Here is a 26,154-nt window from a genome sequence, read left to right as displayed (position 1 = left end):
ATAGATATTATATATAAATATGAAATATTAGTATCTAACTATCCGAGTGTTCACAAAATAAAACAAAAGACACTACTAGTGACAACAATTTTTTTCTAAGTCATTCTTGGGAAAGTTCCGAGGTGATATAACCAAATTTATGACGAAATCATTATCGGAAAAATCGCAAATCCATCAACCATGCACGTTCCGTAATCCACAAAACAGAAAGTCTCTGAATAATAGCTGGGAGTGCTAAAACTTAAGTTCCAGCCTCTGCTTTCATGTTACGGACTTAGAAGACGTGTGGCCGAGTGGTTTTGTCATGGTGGAGCCGTACTTTATCGTCTTGCTGTCCGCGGTATAATAGTGTCAACTCCATAGTATGTAGAGTTTTACCCTTTCATTTTATCGATTCTTCAAATGTTTAACTTACCACTGTTGCTGTGTCTTGGAAACTCCATAATTCTTTTGCAAGGAAATTTTCACGATACCATTTTCTTTTTTTTTTTAATATATCACCGACAGGAAGACAATTGATCGCCCAATGTTTTGCAGACACTTAGTAGACATGTGCTTTATCCAATGTGGCAAAATACATTTATTTGTCAAATGTCCGATGTCACTCCTTACTTTCGTTTGGCTGTGATATTTTGGATAAACTTGTAAACACGGCTCTTGTGTTGCTTTTGTTTACTAAATCCACGTGAATTATCTTGTTTACAATTCCAAGGGAGGTTCTTACATTAACTACGATGGAGGGCTCTATTCTTGGGCTAGTTCCGCTGACAAATTGTTTAACTTTCTTCGTTACCTCCATATTTGACGGGTAATCGATCATGAAGTAGTCTGTTTTTTCTCCTCTAGAATCACGTCTGCCATTACTTTACCGATAACGTTTAGCACTACGGACATCGCTTTCTTTGAAACGCTAAAAAAATGCGTGCCTTGCATGATTTTGTTAATGCAGAATTGAGAAATGTTAAGCGCCATCTACACTAGCAAATCACCTCTTTTCGACTGAATTACAAGAGAGTCAGGGCTTTTAACTTGTGTAATCACAGCCCACAGAGATGACTAATCCCTCTGTAGAACGTACCATCTCGCGCTTAATTCTTTCTACTGTTAGCGAATCAAGATTATTTTTCAAGTTGAGAACATACCAGTGAACAAAATCATAACAAATTTCAACTTTAACTTTCCATATTTTCTCTAAATGAACAAATAGACATTAAGTGTAAAGTAAACGTATTCACTTTGTGCTTTATTGCTTGTGCTTACTGATTTGTTTATAAATATTTTAAAACATTCATAAATTTTAGAAAACAAAAAACAGGTATAAGTAAATTTTGTTCATATATTGTTATTTCCACATTTTATGTTACTCCAATTAGGAAATAAAAATTATATGAATGATATATAACAAATTTAAAATTCAAATGAATTTTCTTTTTATTGGCCTCCTAGTGGCTCAGCGGTAAGTATGAAGGCTTATAACGCTAAAAACCAGCCTTCGACAGCCTATTGTATAGCTTTGTACTTAATAACAAAGAAACAAACAAACATTTTTTTAATCAGATAATATAGTTGTAATGCAAATAATCATATTTATACGTTTAAATGTTCTGTTTGTAACGAATTGTCGGTAAAACAGAAAATATTATATTTAGAAAGAAATAACATAAATCTCATTAAACTTACTAATGATAGTAATAAGAGGAACTATCAGTTCCATTCTTATTTTAAATAATAATGTAACAGTTAGCAATGATCTCTTTGTTACGAGAAATATTTTAGAGATTTGCTTATTTTAAGCTCAAAGGATGCACAATGGGCTATCTACACTATCCACCACAGGGATCGAACACCGATGTTTAGCAACATAAGCCCTCAAGCTTATTGCTGAGCCATCGAGATCATGATCTTAAATTATATTTACATTTGTTGATTTAATTTCTTTGAATTGCATTGACTTCTAATTTATTGATTTTATTTTAATTTTTATGCGTAAGCTGAACAACTATTTTCAAAATAATTTGAGTGCACTATTTATTTGAACTAACTTGTATGAAGAGCAGCTGAAAATACTAAATCGCCACGCAACTTAAAAATAAATAAAAATTTCATTTACATAATATATAACATTTGGATTTATCGGTAACCGTAAAGATATGTTTTTGACTACATTCAAATTGAGCATAAAGACCAATCAGACACTGACTAAAATTATCAATCTACAAATTTGTAAAACACTAACAAATATACTTATCATATGATACTTCAGGTGACTGCTTGTATTTTATGGACGCGGAGATGTACAGATCATGAGTACCGTAGGAAAATTGGTAAGAACAAGGACCTCTCTGCCTGTCAGAGGGAAATGTTAGTGGGTAACCCGTCTAGCATGAACGTCTTTATCAAAGAGCTCTTCATTGAAAGACTATTCGCGAAATTTGCAGCTGAAAGGAAATACGTCTAACAGTAGAAAAGCGTTGGTCTTCTAATACAAAGGGTTGATTATTTATAGAAAGGACAATTAGACAGGCTTGTAAATGGGGAAAAATATCAGACTGTGTCCCAATCAGAAAATGGCTTATCTATGATGGAAACAGTAACACACGACTTCAGTTGTGTTAATATTGCAAAATGGAGACAATTACTGGAATCGTAGAGTGTAGTTGGATGAATTGCTTTTCCCTTTTTCTATACTGAAAGTAAAATGAAGAAAATATCAGTAAACCACAAGAGGTACTTGACCAAACTAATGTTGTTCAGATAGTGGAAGTTTCTGAAGGTGGTGTAATGATGTTGGGAACACTCTTCTGGTGGGGGTTATTCATGTGTTTCTTTTTGAAGGGCGAATTAGATCCAGACTGTACCTGAACGTTTTTGCCAATCATGACCGTCCCACAATGTTACATTCCCATTTTGACGTTGAAAGTCTCTTCTAAAATGATAATATAACAACTTACCAACTGGCCAGTGAATTAATTGATTTTCCTTGACTAACACAGTTTCTGGATCTCAATTCACTTGAAAATTCATAGAAAGAACTTGAATGTTTCATCGCCACCACAATCCTCTGTTGACACCTCTGAATCAGTTACAAGTCATACTTCAATAAGAGAGATCTACAGTTAAAAAAAGAAACCTTCCTATGAGTTGTTGGGTTACTGCTAGGTTCAATTCAGGCTAATATCAGAGCATTAAGGTGATCCAACCCGATATTACTTGGGGTTTAAATAAAATGACCAGTCAAGATATATGTATACGTTTGTGTGTGTACATGAAATGTAAATTATCCCATTTTTTTACGCATCTGGTTATACTGAAACAAATCGCATAATTTTTTCTTAACATTCAGCCCTTTTATAGCTCTTTATAAATTTCAATAATACATCCTGCACCCAAATGATTGTTTAAAACTTCGAATCATCATTAAATAATTTTCTTTCTTGCAGCTGCACAAAGTTCCAAAAAGAATACGATTTGCTGATGGACAGTGGCATAGACTCAGAATATCGCTGTCCTTTGATTCCTGTCACAGACAATAAAACTGACCACAGTTGTCTGAAAGAAGTAAGTAACTGCAATTATTTCAACATTAACAAGCGAACTAAGCACAACAAAGTCAAAAGATCATTCTGGTTAATATGGAAAGAAATTTCTAATATAATACCTCTTACACTTTGAAACATTGTTGACTCCTCTAAATGAAGAGTATAATTCTCTATCACCTTTGTTACAAAAACAATAGAGCAAACCATTTTGCCTCAACTGACTTATATCAGTATCTTTTAAATTAATTAAATATGACGAAAATGACTTAAGTCAGTTAGTTTCATTTTTTCTGTCTGTCTACTTTTTAACACATTTCTTAACTACGCTCTTATTTTTACAATTATTTAATTATATACTTTTGCGTTTTCTATACTAGTAATAGGAGGGATAATCACATAGCTCCAAGAAATATGTTTTATCATTTGAGTTAATGGAGTATAATATGGCGGTAACATCAAAATGTTTTATAATCAAGCAGCATATGAAAACCAGTTAATTGTGGCATTTTAAACGCTCTTTGTGAGTATTAAGAACAAGCCGATTTTCATTCCTGTTAATCTCGAGGCTGAGAAATTTGTTACGTATGTGCTATAGTAAAAACTAGTTATTATAGCTATATTCAATTTTTACACTAGGTAGCGCTGAACTTCTACCTGGAAGATGGCAGACACCACCATATGGTAGTGGAGGAGGGCTTGCGGGCCAGTGATCTTTGCAGCTTACTAACTTTGAAATTTAATCTTGTTCGTTCCAATACGTGGACAATTGTGGAACAGTTCCGGGATCTCGAAATTGGTAAAGAACAAAGACTATTTTGTGCAATATCCAAATATGATGTATAAGTTTAAAATGCCTTGACCATTATTACATTAATATGAAATTCAATGCTCAGTTCTTCTTATATTTTATATCAATCATTTACTTTGTTTTGATACAGGTCGTGAAGTCTGAAGTACGAAAACCTTGAGATTATAAATGAGCAATTCGGAATTTTGTTCCCTATCTCTCTAAAGTAACATCATGCAAACTTACTTGTTAACTTTTTTAACTGTGTACTTCATAGCATGAACCCAGTTTATACGAGTTGCAGTTTAACATATATATATATATACACAAAGGGTTTTTCCTATTGAAATAATGGTGCTTTTTAGAATAAAGATATCCAAACGGTGCGAAAGTTCCTCAAAATTCGGTAAAAAATTACAACCGCTGATGTGCAACTAAATCAAAGTTCAAGAATTGCAAACTAAAATCATAAATAACCTTTAATTAAAAACACATACAGTTTATTTTAAATGATATTTCAAACAGTGTCACCATTCTTCAGGTGAGCGTAGACAAAAATAAAGCTATCTAAGCATACAGTGTACAGAAATGTGCAACAATTCTAACAAAATATGTATGTTTTGGTAAGCAATTAAAATTATACATTTTGTTGACAGAATTTAGAATCTACGAACTTAGTTTAAACACATACATGTATCCAATTCATATGGCCCGGCATGGCCAGGTGGATAAGTCGCTTGACTCGCAATCTGAGGGTCGTGTGTTCGAACCCCCGTCCCACCAAACATGCTCGCCCTTTCAGCCGTGGGGGCGTTATAATGTGACGGTCAGTCCCACTATTCGTTGGTAAAAGAGTAGCCCAAGAGTTGGCGGTTGGTGGTGATGACTAGCTGCCTTCCCTCTAGTCTTACACTGCTAAATTAGGGACGGCTAGCGCAGATAGCCCTCGTGTAGCTTTGCGCGAAATTAAAAAAAACAATCAATTCTTAGGAAAAATAAATATACGATTATTGATGACAATATAGTTATAAGAAAAACAACATAAAAGTGATATATTGTTAGGTAAAAATGTTAAATTCTGAGCTACATAATACAAAATCAAACACTCTCTGCAGTTGTCCATCCAAGAATTTAACCTACAACAGGGATGGTGAACCTATGGCACGCGAGAAATTTTCTTGGCACGTGGAATTCACTGCTGTCCCAAGTTTGTTTTTACACGACCAATATATATATATCTGAAGGCGTAGAGATTGTATATGTCTATGATTAATTAACTGTATAATATAATAATTATATATAAAATAATTACAATGCATAAAATTAATAATAATAACAGTAATTTTGCTGCTCAAAATGTCCATAGGCACGCGAAAGAATTTTTCTGAAAATTATCGACAATTTGGGCACAAGCTCTCAAAAAGGTTCGCCAGCCCTGACCTTCAGTATTATGTATTTATAATGTGAAGAAACTGGTTGCATGCTAGCTGAACTAGGGCATTAATTAATTCATAGTATTCAAAATTGTGATCCAGATAGACTTGTGCCAAAAGTCATCAACTACTTCATAAAACTAGCCCTCCATTACGCATCACGTAGATGGTAGAGGAGAGTTTGGTTACATGTGTTACTAGTAGTATTATGACCGTATACAGTCGTAGTGATTGCCCTTCTTTTGCGTTTCCTAATTATGCTAAATGGTACTTTGTTTTCCAGCAGTCTTATTCCCTCTGGATGTTGATGAAGACCTTTCAGGATTACAGTTTTTGCATTTATGTACGAGCTTTTCAGCTTCCTCATTTAGCTTTTCTAATGCATAGCCTGTCACATATATCCAGATGATGGTCTTACCATGCAGTTACTTTGCTCTATACCATCCATTTCAGGACCAACCATTCTGAATTTTATACAATACAGACTATGAGTAAATCGCAAATATTATGTTGGTGGCACTGTCTATTTGCGCTTCATTGCTTTAAGCAATCCACAGAAGAGCTTGCATTATGACCTCCAGGTCCATCCTTTTGATGCTTGTGGGAAGCTTAGATGCTCTACCAATCTTATGCAAAATGTTGTTGTTCCGCAAGATGACAAATGCCCAGCCAGATATATTGCTTTGTAGTTACGATGGCAGGTGACTATTTACCATTGTCTTTAAATTGATGCTAACATGCTTTTTTACTTCACCCTCTGTGAAATCTCTATTTTTTTTTGTCTTGGCTTATTTCTATTGTTCCCAATGACACCAGATGTTTATTTCACGCAGAGACACCTGAGATTTAGTGGTAACCATTTATCTCGGTGGTGGCTGTATAGCACTTGCCTACGCATGACTGTTTCCTGAGGTAACCTTTGGGCAAATACCTACTTGGTTAGACTCTGCAGTGTCATTATGGATCGAAAATGTTTTGAATCTCTTCAAACTTATCTAGCCGAGTAGTAATAATTATACTAATCATCAGTTGCACATAATCCAAGATTATATTCCACAGCTTTTATTTTCGGCTGCACCTTTTGATACGTTGATGCTTTTGTAGATCTAATTATCATACTGCGACTGGAGAATTTGAGCAGTGCCTACAAATAATGGTAATAATTTGTTCTCATCAGCATCTCTGTTGTTGAGTGGGCAGAAGATGGCTTGGTATTGTATTGATGATCATTCCTATGCCATTGCATCATCTGCTCACCATGCTAAAGTATGTTAGTATATTGCTTTCAATTTTAGTTTTGCTGGAGCCTCTACTATACACCAGAATATCATCAGAAAAGGTTAGTACATAACATTGATGCTGTCAAATTGGGCTATATTCAGGATGTAGAAGTTGAAGAAGGCTGGAAAAAGTGCTAAGCCTTGATGCAGACCACCTTTGATAGTGATCGAGTTTGATTCCCATCTTCCGTGCTTCATGAATCTTCTGATAGTTAGGGTAACTACAGACCACATTACACATGTTAAACTGAGACATATTCTGAGAATTTTATCAACAAAAATGGACATCTGGACTCTATTGTAGGTATCCTAAGATCTAAAGCTACTTCAATTGTTCTGACCAACTTCAAAACCTACCTAGCTGCAGATTTCTCTTACATAGTGATAACCACCTAATGATGAAGGTAACAGTGGCTCAACCTGGTAGATAAGCCTTCTGATTATGGCCTTCTTTGGGAACTAGCTTATGATGATTTGTAGGATAATGATTTGATGGTGTTTAAGAAGGGAGAGTAATTCTTAAAGGATTTTAGGTAAATATTTGATAAAAGCAATAGACCATACCTCAGGAATACTTCCTGTTGCCCAGCTACATTGATACTCTCACATGAACTTCAACAGGTTAGCTTCTGTAAGCTTAAACATGAAGATTCTCACACCATCTGGACGTGTAGTTCCAATTTTCGATGTACTTATGGCTCTGCATATTTCGTCCACGCTAAAGATGACTTCCATATTTGCATGTAGTTGTAGCACAAATAGGAACTGCTGTAGTTGGAGCCTCTCTTCTATATCACCATGGTCACATTGGTTAATGTATCTACACATGAGAGATATATACCTTGATCTTCAATTCTACATAGTGGGGTGTCCAAAACCATTGTAAATGTCTGACACAGCCATGTGTTTTTATGTGCTGGCTATAAGCTTGTGGAAATGACAGAATGAAGTGTTTGTGAGATTGATTATTTTGCACTGTTCATTCAGTTTCATGCCTTGTGCTTTAGAAGATGGTCACTCTTAGGGAGCACAGGTTCTATTCTATGCAGTCTTTGCCTCTTCTGCCTGTATTAAGTCATGTCTTATCTGCATAAAATCAGCTTGAACTTGACCACTTGGTATCCAGGCTTTATCACCATTAAGGGATTTTCGTTTTGCAGAAGTTATTGTCTTGACTTTGCTCGATGATGGAAAGATGCATGAGGGTACAGACACTTCCAGATAGCTTGACAGCCTTGTATATCGGTTTCTAGATTGTTTGATACTACTATGTCTTTTTAGTCTTTATGTGCATCTAACACATGAGGTGATCACTGTTGACATTATGTCCACTATGCCAGGTAGAAATGGTACTCAAAGTGGGGTTAGAATATGCGAGGTCTATACAGTTGTATCTGTCACCTTGGCACTCAACAGTTCTTGATATTTCACCAAGGTTTAGCAGTATAAGGATAGTAACTATGCTGTGGAAAGAAGAATGCAAACCTTTGTCATTGGTGTTTTCCCTACATCCCATTAAAGGTCCCAACTGCTAGATACATGGGAGTGTTGATAGTCGTGAACCTCCGATCTTCAGCATGATATGCTGTGTTACCTTGCATGTACACATTCGTGATTTGGCTGGGGGGGTAACTTCTGGTAAGCCATCTGAATGGTTCGCAGCAATGGTGATTGTTCCACTGAGAGCTGTCATAATATTCATGGTGGATGTTGCTGTCGTTTAGTCTCTTGAAAAAGTATGACATCGTAAAATTCAGAGAGCTTCTCAAGGCAGTATTTGTTCTCCTCATCCCCCTGACATTGCATTAACTTATCATAATGTGAGACTGTCCGAGTCTGGTGTACTTTTTATGCACGCCTCATTTACCAGCTAAATGTTTAATCCTCATTTTCTTTGTTCTTTTCTTTCTACTGTTGGCCAGTCAAGCCCCTGCTGAATGCACGACCTCTGTTGCTCCTGTATCATTGTTTGTAGGCAGTACATTAACCACTTACTGTCCAGAACTCATGCCCACCCTAACAAGCAGGCGAGTAACAGTGAGTGAACGTTCTATTAGAATGGGGCTGTTATTCTATTGGGCAACAGGGTATAAAGATGGCCTCCCTGACCCTGGTGCAGGACCTTATGCCAATAAGCCATTCTTATAAATGATAATCAGGCATCATTTTGTTGATAACACCCTCTGCTAAAACAGTGTGGCAAAGTATCTTTTCCATAATCCAATTGGGTTTTCTCTGATGTGTTCAACATAAGACATTGTAGTGGTCATAAAGATGAAGTTGGTTTCATCTTTAAAATCTATATTATTTTGGATATTTGACATTTCCTTCTTCATTTGTTTTATGTGTTGATTATTTTTTAACAGTTTCTTCCACATAGATTTTAGAAATTCCATGCATTTCATCGTCTAAATTGTTTGCAGATCAAATATAAAATTATATTTGCATAATACACTTCAAAATTTCTAGTTTCTGTTGAATAAAGTGTGCGAATTTCCAATCAAGGGCCCCTTAGTGGCACAGCTGTATGTCTGCGGATTTACAACGCTAGAATCCGGGTTTCGATACCCGTGGTGGGCAGAGCACAGATAGCCCATTGTGTAGCTTTGTGCTTAATTACAAACAAACAATTCCATTCAAGGTATTATTTTGGGTTTGTTTGCTTTACTATCTACTATAGTTTCAAATCCTAATTGTTTTGTTATGATGTGGGCGTTTAAAAAGTTTATGAAGACTTTATTTTTTCGTTTTAAAAGGTAAAATGAATATCGGGGTGTATGTCATTAATGTGATTTGAGAAACTTAACTTTTCTTCGCCAGAGTTGAAACCTCACAAAACATCGCCGACATATCTCGACAAATATAAAAGTTTGGAGATGGCTGTGTTTAAGGCCTGTTTTTCCAGTTGATTTAAAAACGCATTTATTAATGCACGTAAGAGTGTTCCTCTCATATAGACACTGTCGATTTAACAATAAGTAACGTTGTTGAATTTGAAACATAACTTTGTAGAGAGGATAAACAAAGCTACAAGTTTTGATGAGAATGTGGAAATTTTATATTTGGGGTCTTTGAATTAGTTCAATAACAAGTTTGTAGGCCTCTCTTTGGATATGGGTATATAGATTTTGTACATCAAAACTTGCCATTTTGTGTTTTGGATCCAATTTTCTTAAGGAGTCAGTAAAATGTGTCGTGTTTCTGATGATGTTATCTGAGTGGTTGTATGCTGAAATTTCCATGTTAAATATTTGCCAAGGTTATACTTAAAATGTTAAATGAAGAATAGGTTGGCATAATAAATCGCATTTCCATAAATAATATATGAATTTTCGATGGTCTTTAGAGTACATTGAGTTGAGTTCTACCAATAGTGTATTGTAATAAGTTTTTGAGCTCAGGGAGTTATGCAGCCTTCTTTTCAAGTTCTTTTAGGAATTTGTTCATTTGTTGTTGTTCTTTTTTTGTATAGATTGTTAAGGTATTCATCTAACTTAACGCATCTACAAACTAGGCCTCGCCAGAACGAGTCTGTAACGTTTTCTGGAATTCGACTATCTTTCTGAATGTAACTTTTACATAACGGCGACCTGATACTATTGGTCGAAATATTGTAACCATTAAAATCAGAACTTGCATACTTTGCTCTATTTCAGTTAATTATACTAGACCCTATCGTTGTGTAATAGTTTATACTCATTGATGTTTAGTTTTGATGTACAGTCCTTTACTCACCACTAATAACCTAAAATACTTTAGGTGTTTGAATAACATGTGACTTACCGTATATGATTCAGCTGAGTACAAGCAGAACTGAGGAACTGCGAATGCAACAGAAGTAGCGAATCAAAGAATTGATTAGACTTCTACATCATATTTTCATAAGGATGAAAAATTCATACTCTGTAAAGTTTCATACCATTGTTATGTTTGACAAGGCACATATTGCTGTTATTCTTTAATTCACAACAACATTTTTACGTGTACTCTCTTCTTTTCATAAACGTGTTCCATTATGTTAAAGAATCGTCTGTAAGTTTCGTTAGGTATTCCACCCAACGTGGAGCACTTAAAATTATAGGGTTCAAATATACCTCATTTTATATACATATATTTTTTTCCTTCTTCATTTTTTTCTCCCTTATTACACATACAATTGAAATTACATATACTCAGCACAAGTTTCGACATTTTGTGTTTATGGTGAAAGTCAGATGACTTTGCTGATGGAACATGACATTTAACGTTAGTGAATGTGTATCATATTATAACTGAGGGAAATCATTCGTTATTGGCCCAATAGATGGGGAAATGGTGCATAATAAACATTTTATAAGTACCTTGTCAGTTGTGTGCTACTACCGATGTGGTACGCGTATTATACATGCCTTGTATATGTACATATTCATACACACATTCCACGTGAAATTTCATTTGTGGTTTAGGTATAAAGTTCCAAATACTCAACTCTTTATATATATATATATAAACTCCCTTTGCAAAAACAATGTCCATATTGTTTCTTATGTTGCTGTAAAATTTTGTGATTTTTGAAATGAAATGAAATTATTGGAGTAATGCTAGAAGAAAATATGTTAGTTTCAGTTTTGAGAAATTGACAAGTAATTAACGGTTTTCTTGGTCTGTATTTTTGGTACGTTGTTAATGTTTTGTGAGCTATAGCATTAAGTTGAATTTAAGCTGTCATATACATATACAGTAGGTACTCCTGGATTAAATTTATTGTTTAAATATACTTATATTTGATATCATTATCAGAGAGAGCTTTAGAGGATCATGAAGAAGTCTTTCAGATGTATACGGCATCATGGAATCTTAGTTCCTGTGACAGGAGATTTATTGTAAGGCAGGACTTCCACAAGTATCAGTTCTTCCAGAACCCTGAGGTATTAAATGTTTAAAAAGGAGATAGTAAAAACATTTTTTATTTTACTTCAATAAATATTATCATACATCTGAGATCCATACAGAAATTTGATAATATATGTTCAATAAGAAGTTTAAATTGTATGCTGTGATTGGAGATTTAAGGAATTGTGGAAGCTCAATAAGAGAGTTCATCAAACAGGGAAGTAGGAAATCAAACACTATAGGAAAAAAGGTTGGCTGAAAATGTAAAAATTAATAGTAAGGATTTCTTTAAGCAAAATGTTAGAATGGGAATAGGGCCTTTGAGGGATGGAAAAGGAAAGTTCATATTTGATGATTATGAGATCTCTGTCACACCAAACATGCTCGCCCTTTCAGCCGTGGTGGCATTATAATGTGACGGTCAATCCCACTATTCATTGATAAAAGAGTAGCCCAAGAATTGGCGGTGGGTGGGGATGACTAGCTGCCTTCCCTCTAGTCTTACACTTCTAAATTATGGATGGCTAGTGCAGATAGCCCTTGTGCAGCTTTGTGTGAAATTCAAAAAAAAAACAATGATTATGAGATGGCTGGATTTTTGAATTCTACTTTTTACTTAATTTTTACTAATGAAGTTTTAATTGGGAAGTTTATAGAATGATAAAGCTACTGGGCCAGATAATTCTTCCCTAAAGGTTTTGAAAGAGGTTAAAGATTGGATGTGTGAGTCACTTGCCACTATTTTTTGTAAACCTTTGAATAATGGACAAGTGCCATTATGATTGGCAGTTGGTTGATGTTACTCCTCTTTGCAAGGGGAAGTGATTAAAGATTGTCCCAGTAATTATAGGCCTATTAATCTTACAGGAGTAGTGGGAAAAGTTTTTGAAAGTCTTATAAAAATATTTTGTAAAGTCATTTAACAAAATTTAAAATTTTGTTGGATATTCCACATGATTTTATTCAGGGAAAATTTTGCTTTACTAATCTGTTGACATTCTTTGAAGAGGTTACTGCTTATGTTGATGAGGGTATGGATAGGAATTTAAAATGTGAAGATTTTCAGAGAGCATTTGACAAGGTCCCACATAAAAGGCTTGATAAGGAAACTTTTCTGTAGGTGTGGGGATAAGTTTACACAGTGGACAGAAAACTGGCTCTATGGAAGAAAGCAAAGGTTCTTTTTAAATGCAGTTCAGCCAAACTAGAGTAATGTCACAAGTAGGGTACTTCAAAGCTCATTGTTATGACCTTTTCTCTTTTGATTTACATCAATGGCATAGAAGAAAAATGTCAAATAATTATTCAAATTTTGTTTATGATATTAAAATCTTTGATATTTCTGGCTGTGATGATTCTGCTGCTGCTTTACAAAAGGATTTATTGGTGAGTTTGGCAAATAAATGGCAGATGGGTTTTAATTATAATAAATACACAGTAATCTTGATAGGAACAACATTAACAGTATCATAGAAGAAATGAATCTTGCTGTTCTGATTGATCAGACTCTTAAGCCACCCATGTAGTGTACTGTTGCTAGTGGCAGGGTAAATAGGATTTTACATTGTATCTACAGAAGTATTAAATGCAAGCCTAAAGAGGTTATATTTCATTTTATAGCTCACTGAATTGGCCAAATTTGGAGTTTTGTGTTCAGTCTTGGGATCTTACATTATGAAGGACATTAGATATACAGAAAGGGTTCAGAGGAGGGCTACTAGAACAATGCCTGAGATAGAAAGGTTTTCATATGAGGACAATTTAATATTTCTGAAACTGTTTTCTCTGGAAAAACAAAGAGTTAGAGGGGATCTGATTGAGGTGTTTAAGATTGTTAAGGAAATTGATAGTATTAGTGCATCATCTTTTTTCATACTGAATGGTGTGAATGGTAGGACTAGGGGACACAAATAATAAATAAAGAAATTGTGGCAGGTTATAAATCATCTTCAGGTAAAACAGTTTTATTTTTTTAAAAGGATGGTTGGCCCTTTGAATGCGTTGCCTTCAGATATGGTGGATGCAATTAATTTAAGGGAGTTTAAGAAAAGCCTTCATAAATATATGAATGATAAAAGCTGGATTTTAGTGTTTTCTTTTCATTTTGCTTTAGTTTAGTGGATTGGACCAGCTGAGATGGACTAAGGTGGTCCTTGTTGTGTGAAAATTATATATATATATATATATTAAACAAAATGCAGGTATAAAACTCAAACTGTCTGTAGTACAACAAAAATATTACCTACTCAAACTGTATATATGTACACAATCTGTGAATTTTTTCTTTGTATATGTGTGTGTTAAAGTAAAAGGACATATAAGATATAATGTTCATTATCCAGTATAGATAGTGAAGTACTGTTAATACATTTTCGGAAGTCAATAAACAGTTCTTTATTTTTCAAACAAATATCAAACGTGAAAACTGCCAAATCTAGACTCACTGAAAATGGTATCAGCTTGTGGTAATGATAATATAATTTGAAACACAATATAAGATTAGAGATGTCTCCATGCTGAGGGGGACAAATTGAGCATTATCCATTATTTCAGGTGCAGGCGTCTATTGACAAATAATAATCCATACTTATCACTGTCATATATAAGTCACATAACCACTTACTACTTACTTTATGAGTGATAGTTTCATCAAAATTCCAAAGATGCAAGTCAACAGTACAGGGTAAACTGTGATGTCATAACTCAACAGTCAGTCATATGTGACAATGACTGATGTCATCTTGGACAATGTGTTTATTGTTGATTAATTATTGAGAGATATGTAAAGTATTGTGAACTTTATGTATGCTGAACTGCAATGTATATATACTAAACTGGAGACTGTGAGGAGTAATGGGAGTAGGACAGCTGTCTGCTTAATACTTTACAGTTGCCTGTTATTAGTAGTACTAATAAGTTATGTATAATGTACTATTATAAAATTTTGTTTCTACCACTCAGTACATATGCAGTTTGTCCAGTTTATGTGAATTGCCTTGTGGTATGTGTAATGGTTAAATAAACAGTCAAGGCAAATGCTGACATTCCAGTGTCACATGAACATGGAAATCATCACAGTAACCAAATTACAAAATAAACTTTTATATTTCTGAGAATGTTTTTATGTACAGCACATTTTTTGGATGTAAATTTATTCATGAAAGTCAAATAACTTTGACAGCAGAAAATTTGTAACTAATTGATATATAACAAGAGAAGTAATTTATTCAAAAAGATTATGATGATTAGCTATCCTTCTCTTCACATTTAGTTAATCTCCATTCCAACAAGAATTCAATACCTACCTATATGTCGTGCAGAATAAAATTATGTTGTAGGAGTATTGTTGTTAATTTAGCTAGAACCTTACATAATTATTGTACAAAGTACACTCTGCTGGATAAATAGCAAATTGTATTTTAAGTAACTGTAATGAATTAAAATACTTATAAGTATCAATATGATTAAAGTAAAGCACATTGAGCTAAATTGTTGGCCAGGTTATATTAATAAAAGTGTGTGAATCAAGTCACATGTGACTAAGGACGCTTTCAGGTGTTAAGGTTGGTGAAGTTATGGTGCTAGAAATGTATTGCTTCTGCAATTAGAGACATTGTGTAAAATAGGAAAATTGGTAAAGATTATTATTTTGATGAGGATTAAAATTGTTTCCACTGCCTTTTGAAACATACAGTATTACCTACTGAATGCAAAGATAGTGTAAGGAAACATTTTTAGAATCAACTGATAAAATGACAGTTCTTAAAAGTGAATTTGTTATAATTTTATTTATATACTGCTCTTGTCAGTTTTAATCTTTCTGACTTATTTATTAAAAGTCAGTGAAAACATACTATTCTGAATTTCATTATGACATACTTACCAATACTTCACTCACACAAATGGATATTTTAACATTAATTTTTAAGAACGATGGTGGTTATATTGTGATAATACTATATAATGAACTTATAATATATGATGTAGCCTGGTTGACACAGTCTTCACAAAAAGAAGCAAAAGTCTATGTTGAGTAGTTAAGGAACCAAGTGATTTTTGAAATTATAACCAACTAACAATATGACAATCATATGTTTAAATAGCAATCAAGAAAAAAATGATCCCTATGCTGGAAAAGAAGAAAAATCAGGTTAATTTAACCATAGTAGAGATTATATAAAAATGCAATTTTGTAATTGATAATCGACATTAGTGTGTATAATATATTAGGTGTGTGATAATAAACCAGTTTTGTAACAAGGATATTTTTATTTTATTTTAAAATTTGTTCTTGGTTCAACTGAATACAGGAATGTATATAATATTACTTTAACAATTGTACAGCAAGTAGCCATGTTTACTTGAGATTATTCTTAGCCAACTGGGTAGATAATTTATTCCATTCACTAACTTATGCAATAAGTATTTGTTAACCAAAAATGCCATTTACACTATTTATAGTAGCTGTGAACAGTATCTCGTGTAATTCAATGTTATAAAATTACCCCAAGAATCACCAGGGAAAGATTATTTTCTAAAATATTCTAAACAGATTTTACAGATTTAATTCCATAATAGTATTAATTTCAAATTTCCTACTTCATTTAGAGTTACACTTGAAGATGACCCTTTCCTTTAGTATTTGCAATATTATTAGTTCATAATGCTAATTTGATTAAAGATTCCTCTTTTTAATCTACATAACAGGATGTGATTTCTATGTATTGTTTAGGATCAGGTTGTTTATGTATTTGTAGTATTGTTACTCTATGTACATATCAGATCCATCTGTTCTAAAAGAGAAAAAAAAAGAAGCATATCTTTCTATTCTTATAGCAAATTATTTATAGTGATGACATACTCTGAATATTTAATATTTTTTGCATTATGAATGAAACTTTTTAATACTTAATAATAAGGGTTATACTCATAGGTTTTTTAAGTCATTTACATGTATTTAACACAGACAAATATATATAGATATTTGTTGCTATAGGATCACTTTTACAAGTGTTTTAGATTTATGAATGATGGAGGTAATCATTAACATTGTTCATATTAACACAAAAGCTTTCACCATAAACACATGTTAAACAAAATAATTTCAGAACTATGCATCATCATGACACAATATCATTTCATTTTTTTAAAGAGATATATTGTTTAGAGAATGTACTACAATTAACTCAGCATAATTCAATAAAACTATCACATGAGAAAGCAAAAGGTTTTGTCTGAATTATATTTTACAGCAAATTTTACCAAAATAATAGAGTAATATAATTAGGCAGATCTTTGTGGAGGTATGTACATAACATTTATATCATGATTGCATGAATTGAAAGCTTATTTTCAGACAAAGTAACTTTGTTCACCTAAAACAAGTCTGATATAGCAAAAAATATTTTTATTATAATTGTTTAAGACTAAAGTTATTAAATAAATTATGTGAAACAAATTTTCAAAACTCATTTGGTTTTTTTGGAAGTTTATCGCAACAACATTTGTGTTATGGTCTTGTGCAAATGTTTCATTAAACAACAAGGTGCATATTTTTCTATTGAACTGGTTGTAATTAGATGTAGTTGATTGATTTATACAAATACTTAATAAAGATTCAATATTGTATATTTTTTTTTCTAAAATTTATTAATATTATTAATTGATTTCATTGAATACAAACAAGTTAATTTTTTTATAGTTGTATATAATGCAGTATATTGAATTTGTTGATATGTGATTTTGGTACACTGAAAATGACTTTACGTACATTTTATTGCAGAGCTTCTATCCACTGGAACTAGTAGACCTTGAATCGCAGCTGGACTGCCCAGCAAAGTCTACAGTTGTTACAAAGATAATTGTCATACAGGTAATATTTTTATTGGAAAAAACAGATGTTTGCAGCTTGTTTTAAACCTTTTTATACATTTGTGTGTTTATACATCAAAAATATTAATGCCAACTTGGAAGCCGAAGGATTGTTCAGTCTGAAACTCACCATTCCCAATGATTTTCTTGTGAAATGTGATATGTAATGCTGAGTTCATGGAAATCCTTAGAGAAAAGTACATAATATGTAGGCGTAATAAACTTTTAACATGTCAATTGTCTTGCTTCCCCCCCCCCCCAAGAAAAAGAAATAATATGTATGGTAACATTAAAAATATGTTTACTTCATTAACATGTAATATCTTTTTAATAAAATAAATATTTTTTTCATATTTGAAACTTAAAATCTACAATTTATTTATCCTGTGATTGTACAAGTATACTGTGAGGGTAAATAATTTATTAGCATCAGTGTATTTCATTATAGAAAACAAACAACCAAATCAATTATGTAAAAAAAATATTTCCACAGAATATGCTTCACTTAGGAAACAGCATGCCAGTTGTGCAGAGTTTTCTATGGTTCAAAGATTCCACTCTAAACTCTTGGAGAAAGTATTTTTTTAGAATTGAAGATAATATTTTGAGTTTTTCCCTCATCCCTGGGAGAAAGGTTAGTATGAGTAATTCAAAGTTAACTTAAGACCTTTTAATGATACATGATAAAAATAGCATAATATATTTTTTTCTCATTTCATTATAATTTATTGTATTAGTAATATATTTAATTAACTCTCTCACTACCACATTTATTGAAAAACAATTTAAGTTCCAGGTTTGTAGTTAGATACTCAACAAAAAGCAAAAAAAACAACATTTTTAAGTATTTTATTGCTTTGTCTAAAACTTGAGGTAAACTAGGAAATTTGAAGAGGAATACCCTTTTTTCATGGCAGTATAAAATTCCAATTTGGCATGGCAGTGATTTACAGGGAAGGACATGTTAGTGCTTATAGCATCAGAATAATTAACAGTTTAATATTGTTTCTAACCATTATAGGTGAAGGTGATAGATGATTTTGCCTCAATACTGTTTACTGACTCAATCAATTTAGCAAATGAGGACATAGCACCTTAAGCACATAGTAATGGCTAACTTTTAGCTATTACTGTAAAATACTATAAAATAATAATATATAATAATATAGTATAATTATAGTGATGGACTGCTCTAATAAATTTGCTCTTTATAGTATGTGTACACCTGAAACTTTCTGGTGCTTCCTTCATTTGCATGATCATTTTTCTTTTATCCCTAGTGTTTGGCCTTTACCAAATTAGCAGATAATAAGAAATATTCTTAATTTGAAAATTTACAGTTACATGGCAAAAGATATTTTCTCATTTACTGTCAAATGGTTTTAAATATTCTAAAACCCATAGATGTGTAAAGAAAGTTGTCAGTCTTTTACATTAAAGATAATAAAAACACTTTCTACAGTACATGAAAATTAAGATGTTCTCTCTAATATTTAAGTACTTTGTTCTTCTTTAGTGAAATGTATTTAAGATGCTAATCTTTCTTGTAATAATGTGCATTTGAATTATTTTCTTACTGAAAATGTTGTTAACAAACTTCCAATGAAAGTAAAGGAAATTTGATGTTACAAAATTACATACTGTTTATTGTAACATGTATTAGCTGTTTGTCTACCAACAAATACATCTCTTTTACAAATTCAAACACAATACCTTTCATCAAGTAATCTTTGTAAGAATTACTTTTTTATAAAGCTATAATTTGAAATTTTTTACCTTTAAAAATCAATTTATTGAAAATATTAAGCCAACAAACAATTTAAAGAATAAATTATTAAGCTTTTACTTTGCTAAGGTAAAACTTATCACAAAGAACAATGTTTTTTATGTTAATCCATCTAATTGTTCTATTGTAGGATCCCAAGCAGATGCGTTCACTTTTAGACCTAAGAAACTGTGATATTTTTATGCCAATTGAAGGGAAATCTAATGGATCTACAACTAATTTTTCTTTCTGTCTCAAGGTTTGTTTTCCCTAAAATCAGTCTTCCTATTTAAAGATACACATTTGCTATTCTTGTGGTCTTATATGAGAGAATGAATGATATACAGATTAGAAAAAATATTGCTTCTATTTTGAATGGCAAAAATATTTGGGAAAAAGTAAAATGTCCTCTTTCTAATCTTTAATTTTGGTAAATGAATCTTTTCATGGCATGTAAACAATGAAGGACCTAGTAGGTGTTTATATCTATGTTTCAAACCAACAGTTTTTCACTACTCTGTATATCTTTAAGTCATGACTAGGCTTAATTGATTTTAACACTTATGTCTAATGTAGTTAATTTTGCACATCTTCAGTTTAAAAACATATACTCTTGATGTTTGAGTTTCTTTAGCTGTAATGCCCTCCATGAACATTGTAACTCATACCAAATGTGACAGTAATGTGATCATCTGACATTGTAATTCCAGTAGAACTATACAAACTTTGCTTCATTTTTAATTTATTGTGTATTATAAAATATTTTACGTTATTTGCTAATAATATTAAACATTTATTAATATTTGGTTAAATCTTGACTATTAGATTCAAAAACAGTAGGATTATTTTATGTGATATTATTTCAGCCAAGAAGTCTGGAAAGATCAATCACTGATCTAAAATGGTTTTGTTGTGGAACTGAAAAGGGTCGAAAGTGCTGGATTGTGGCCTTAAGATTAGCAAAGGTAAATGGCATAAAAACATTCACTAACATATCTTATCCAATGTCCATTATCGTGTTGTTTGTATATATACTTTTAATAATTTTTGTTTACATATATATGTATCTCTTTCTTCCTAGCTAGTTATCAGAGTTACAAGATATGAGAGTCAGATGAAGGTATAGACGAGATCCATTATTGGCCATGTCATAGTACCTGTCTACCTAGAATATAACAGTACCTCATGATGTCATTAAAAGAGAAGTTTATCAAAAAATAGTATTTAACTATGGGAATTTTGTTTGACACAAAAACCAGTCTTAAAAAACTAAAATATTTCAGGGAACAAGCATGTAGACAGTATAATCTCCAATCAAAGTCTTGTAAAAACAAACATGTCCAAGAGGTCTACCACATAAACAGGCTACTCTCCACCCTAAGTCTTGAAGAAGTATAAATATTAAAAAGATCAAACACATAAGTTAACTTCTACTTTCAGTATTCAAAAAGTAACTATAGGATGACAGGAGAAGTTCTATCTTCACCTCTTGGTTCAATAATTCTAAGAAACATCTGTTGAGAATTAGTTTTAAAATAAACAACTTGCCAGCCTGTCTGTTGATTAGAAAGTATTTTGATCCACCTCTATATATCTTCAATGAGAAATGTGCAAAAATGGATCACAATGTTGTCGAAATCACCTGTTTTCTAGGAAGGTTATCCGTTTCAACAATAACTTTTTACTGTAAGCCACCTCCTGAGTATGTCTTTCAAATAATGAATATCTGTATGAAAAATTTAATACCTAGGTATGTAATTGCTGATATGTTTAATACAAGTAGTAGTATTTTTGATATTGTTTAGTTTATCATCTGACTGCATCTCTTCTTCCTATTATTGGTGTATCTTTAATTTAACCTATTTGAACATTATTCATTCTTTTCCTTTTATATCTATAATTAATGTTCAAATTTAGACAAAATTTCTTAATATACTTCCATTAGTTTGGGAAGAGGTTACGAGAAAACTACAGTGAAACCAAGTCAAGGAGGTACAGTGTTGACAATTCACCGTTGTACTTAAACATAGGAGAACATCATGGTATCACATTTGTAAGCATGCTACAGTTTCTTTTTTAATTTTTGCAGTTTTCTACTTGTCTATTTGTTCTCAACGATAAACTCAAAGTAATACTGCATGAGTATGGACAAAACTCTTGAATAAAAACATTACTCTTTAATTGTGTGCATAAGCTGTATGTTTCTAGATCTCTTATTTTCTTAAAATAATAATTTGAATGATAAATAAATTTAACCGTAAAACAATTAGATAAAAATGTGAAATGCATTACTTTTTGTGCTCTTACGTATCTGACATACATGACGATACATGTATTTAGCTTTTCATTCATTGTTGTAATTGTGTTTTATTATATATATATGTTTGTTGTTAGAACTTCTTACTTTCAAAATGTGACAGTTATGTTTAAATTACTGTATTTCCTGACCAGGTGTTAAATGTGTTAATTAAAATATTATTTTCAAAGATAAAGAATTGAGTGGAAAAGGTTGACAAATAATGCCTGTGATAATAATATCTTTTACTAAATTTGTTTCTAAGATTCAGTTACAAATAATATTTACGAGAGAGACAAATATCAGCTCAACTTCTAATATTTTTCTTGATATGAAACATTTGTTAATATGAAAACAGAATTTAATAATTAAAATAAAAATTTTCTACTGATGTCCTAATGACAATTTGGTGAATGTTTAGATCTAATGATAATACATGAAAGTGACTAAAAGTTGCTGTAAAACATTAAATAGAAATCTTCGTAGTAGATATCCGCTGATAAACCATTTCTGATAATTTATTGCTAAAATCTTGTAAGCTGCTAGTTTCTTATTAGTTTTGAAACAAACATTTTGTTTCATAGGATTCTCTCTCCTGTAAACAAATTCAAGTAGCAATGGACTTCAGAAGAAAGTCTGGTCATGTAGTCCAAAACTCAGTAGAACTCAAAGCAGTAGCTGCTGTAGAAACAAAAAACAGGAAGGTGAGAAACATGTGACATTATAGTTACATACTCATACAATAATTATTATAACAATATTATATTAATGTTTAAATCTGTTTGTTCACTTTATTTAGGTATAATTTTTTTTCAATTGCTACATATAATTGTTACATTATTGGAAACATTAAAGTATAACTATAAAAAACAAAGAGCAATCAGCACTTCTCTAGTTGTTGGTGATAACAAATGTTAAGTTGTTTATGAGCTATACAAAGGGTAAGTCAAAATGTTTTGAAGCACTGCCATTGTGCATTTGGTATTAATGTTTAAAAAAGTTTAAGTAATATGAACAGTATCTATTATTTATATAATAGTATCTTTGCAGCAAGAAGCCTCAATTGTTCAAGCTGTACAGCCTCCAATTCAACCAACTTTGGAGTTTGGTGTCCCCAACCTACAACCATGGTTTTATAGTGGTATGACAAGAGAAGTAGCAACTCAATTGTTAACAAAATATAGAACAGTGGATGGGTGAGTTTAGCAAGTGAAATATTCATTTTGTATTTACAGTTGAAAGGTTTGTTTGTTTATTTTAATTTCGCGCAAAGCTACACGAGGGCTATCTGCACTAGCTGTCCCTAATTTAGCAGTGTAAGACTAGAGGGAAGGCAGCTAGTCATCACCACCCACCGCCAACTGTTGGGCTACTCTTTTACCAACAAATAATGGCTGAAAGGGTGAGCATGTTTGGTGGGATGGAGATTCGAACCCACGACCCTCAGATTGTGAATTGAGTGCCCTAACCACCTGGCCATGCCGGGCCCAGTTGAAAGGATTATTACATACACTACTTCAGAATATGAACACTATGTTCCCACCTCTCAATAGTGATACACATATTAATGGGTTAGAAAATAGATAAATATATGTTTTATTTTGTAAGTAATTACACATTACTTTTAATGATAAATGAATTTTTAGCTGTTTCATTTTATTTTATTTTTTATTTTTCCCTCTGTCAGACCAAAAGTTAAAATAATGAAAACAGTGAGGAAAATGCCGAAAAGAACTTCATCAAAACATAAATACTTGTTTTCATATTATATTTTAGTAAAGCTTGGAGTTACTTATAGAAAATGCTAGGCAAGAACTTTTTACTTACTTTTTGTGGATTCCACTCATTTGCCAACTTTGTTAGAATAATATTTTTAGATTTATTAACTATAATTAATATTTAATTCCAACCAGCAAGGCCAACAAGGGCCATTGGAATGGTGCTGTGCACACGCATAAGTGAATATAGACCCGATTAATGTTTGCTTAAATGTTCCGTACTAATTTGATACATTCTATACACATTTTTTTGCCACTCTCATGGGCCCCCTTGTAGCCAGTGGGCCCTGCATGGGTAAATATGGCCAGCTTCCCTGCTTTCTCTATAGATCTGCAGTTCAGAGTAAATTACCTACTTAGAATAAAACTAAAAATACACCTGTTGATAAATATAGCTAATTAGATATACTTTTCTTACTTGTAGAGATAAAAATGCATTGTTTCATTAGTTGAGTACCTGCACTGTTAATATGTAAAATGGAAAGAAAGTCAGGAAAAGCATGCCAAAATATTTCAGTAATTGAGAAACTATAACAAATTACCTTCCATATGGGATCTTCACATGAGATATTCAATGAAGGATCAGTGTCATGTAGAATACATATAATTTCATATGGGAAATATCCAACACTTATTGAAAACAACTATGTGTAATAAAACAAATAATTCATAAAGTTAATTAAAATAGTTCACTGTTGTAAGGTATACAGATACTATACAAATTTAATGCATATTTTCTAGTGAAAGCAAAATTCCAGATGTTTGAAAAGTATCAACTTGCTTTTAGGATTTTTTTTGTGCTAATTATTTTTGTAAGTTTTTCAATGATTTATGCAGATGTTATTCAGAAACTAGAGTTCATGTTTGTTTGTTTTAGCCTCCCAGTGCTCAGCAGTATGTCTGCAGATTTATAATGCTACAAACTGGGTTTCGATACCCATTATGGCCAATGTACAGATAGCCCATTGTGTAGTGTTGTGCTTAAGTATAAACAAACAAACAAAATTTGTTTTTTGTTTTATTTTCAAATAATTGTTAATTATTCTTTTTAATTGTGATTCATAAGTTCAACTGATAGCCACTATTGTTGAAATGTTTTAATATATATATATATATATACAAGGTCTTGAATGCTCATCTTTTTTGACAATGTTATGGAAATTCCCTAACATTTCAAATAGAGATTAAGCATACAAATTAGTCATTGTCTGCAGAAAATATAGCATCATAATTTGAGAGAGTCAATTTTAGTGAACCATATATTGATAGTAATTAAAAAAAAAAGAAAGTGAATTTGATTACTTTTTAGTATTCAGATATTTTAAGTGTAGGCTTACTGTTCAAGTCATAGAATTCAGTAGTAGAAGATAGTTTTATTTGTTGTAAGCATAGCTAGGTAGCTGAGTTAGATTGAAAATTCAATTTATTTTGAGACATCTTGTAGTTCCTAGAAGCCCAGTTTTAACAGCAAGCTTGAAACATAGTAAATTCACTCTAGCTCTCACTCACTCATTTACTGGCTAGTACTTTGTAAGACTTAGTTACATATTTTTGCTAAAATCAAGATTTTTATTGTTGTGCAGATTTTAAAAAGAAATGTGATACATTATCAAAGTAAATTAGTTTTATCTACTCATTTTTACTATGACCAGAGTATTCCTGGTGCGAGAAAGTCACCAAAACCCTGGCAGATTTGTCCTCTCCTATGTTTTCAATCAGAAAATGCATCATACTGAAATCTATCCAGTAAGTTAAATTCAAAGGTACTGGGGTAACTAATTTATTTTGTTGTATTCTAATATTTGGAATTCATATACATTTTTTGTCAAGTTAAGACATTTAAAAATCTGACCACTTAATTTTGTAATGTGTTTCCATCGTAGTGAAGTCTTCCTAATAACTGTTAAAGAAATTTATGTCTTCTCCTATAAATAGTTGTCAAGTATCAACCATATCAGATCTATTCTGATTTCATAGCATTTTTCTCTCTTGTTATACTTAATATACCAAATTGTTTTTGTACTTAAAAATTTGGTCTTGTATTAGGTTGTCAAGAAATTAATGTCACATTTGGAACACTTTCATTAACCCCCCCCCCCCAAAAAGACGTACATCACATATAATAGTTAAACGAACTGCCTAAATGTCACATTAGTGTAGCCTATATAATGTGTAAAGGTTAGTATACTCTAATATTTTTTAGTGATGGCACATGTCAAGACACACATTTGGCATGTAATGCTGTTTGAATACAAGATGCGAAACAACACCTCTGTAGCCACAAAGAATATCAAAGAAGTTTATGGAAATGTTTTGAACATTCGTAAGTGTCAACGATGGTTCAGCAAATTTCGTTCAGGTGACTTTAGCCTTAAAAACTGTGATGGCATGGGCTGACATGTTGGAATTTCTATTGATGCTCTGAAGACACTTGTTGAGTCTAACCCAAGGCAACACACTCGGGAAATGGCCCTGAAATTGCATGTCTCTCATGAAACAATCCGTAAACATCTAAGGAATATAGGACAACTCC

At 32.2% G+C, this 26,154-nt stretch overlaps 1 protein-coding gene across 3 annotated transcripts in view; it reads left to right on the top strand.

Annotated features, from left to right (window-relative positions):
• Positions 1 to 26,154, top strand: part of LOC106462813 (growth factor receptor-bound protein 14-like) — a 55,766-nt gene that overhangs the window by 22,780 nt on the left and 6,832 nt on the right. For 2 of the 3 annotated variants that reach the window (XM_013922773.2, XM_022390181.1), the window contains 11 exons: positions 3,441 to 3,558; positions 4,176 to 4,335; positions 11,819 to 11,946; positions 17,694 to 17,783; positions 18,276 to 18,416; positions 19,699 to 19,806; positions 20,414 to 20,512; positions 21,493 to 21,600; positions 22,428 to 22,547; positions 22,894 to 23,039; positions 25,274 to 25,367. In XM_013922773.2, the coding sequence (XP_013778227.1) occupies positions 3,441 to 3,558; positions 4,176 to 4,335; positions 11,819 to 11,946; positions 17,694 to 17,783; positions 18,276 to 18,416; positions 19,699 to 19,806; positions 20,414 to 20,512; positions 21,493 to 21,600; positions 22,428 to 22,547; positions 22,894 to 23,039; positions 25,274 to 25,367 (1,312 nt within the window). Of the gene's footprint in view, positions 1 to 3,440; positions 3,559 to 4,175; positions 4,336 to 11,818; positions 11,947 to 17,693; positions 17,784 to 18,275; positions 18,417 to 19,698; positions 19,807 to 20,413; positions 20,513 to 21,492; positions 21,601 to 22,427; positions 22,548 to 22,893; positions 23,040 to 25,273; positions 25,385 to 26,154 lie in introns of all 3 variants that reach the window. The other variant, XM_022390182.1, reaches the window with a different exon arrangement.

Source organism: Limulus polyphemus, unplaced genomic scaffold (genome assembly GCF_000517525.1).
Source record: "Limulus polyphemus unplaced genomic scaffold, Limulus_polyphemus-2.1.2 Scaffold1257, whole genome shotgun sequence".
NCBI classification, from domain to species: domain Eukaryota; kingdom Metazoa; phylum Arthropoda; class Merostomata; order Xiphosura; family Limulidae; genus Limulus; species Limulus polyphemus.
Note: the sequence above shows the minus strand (reverse complement) of the source record. Positions and strands in the feature narration are given on the sequence as shown.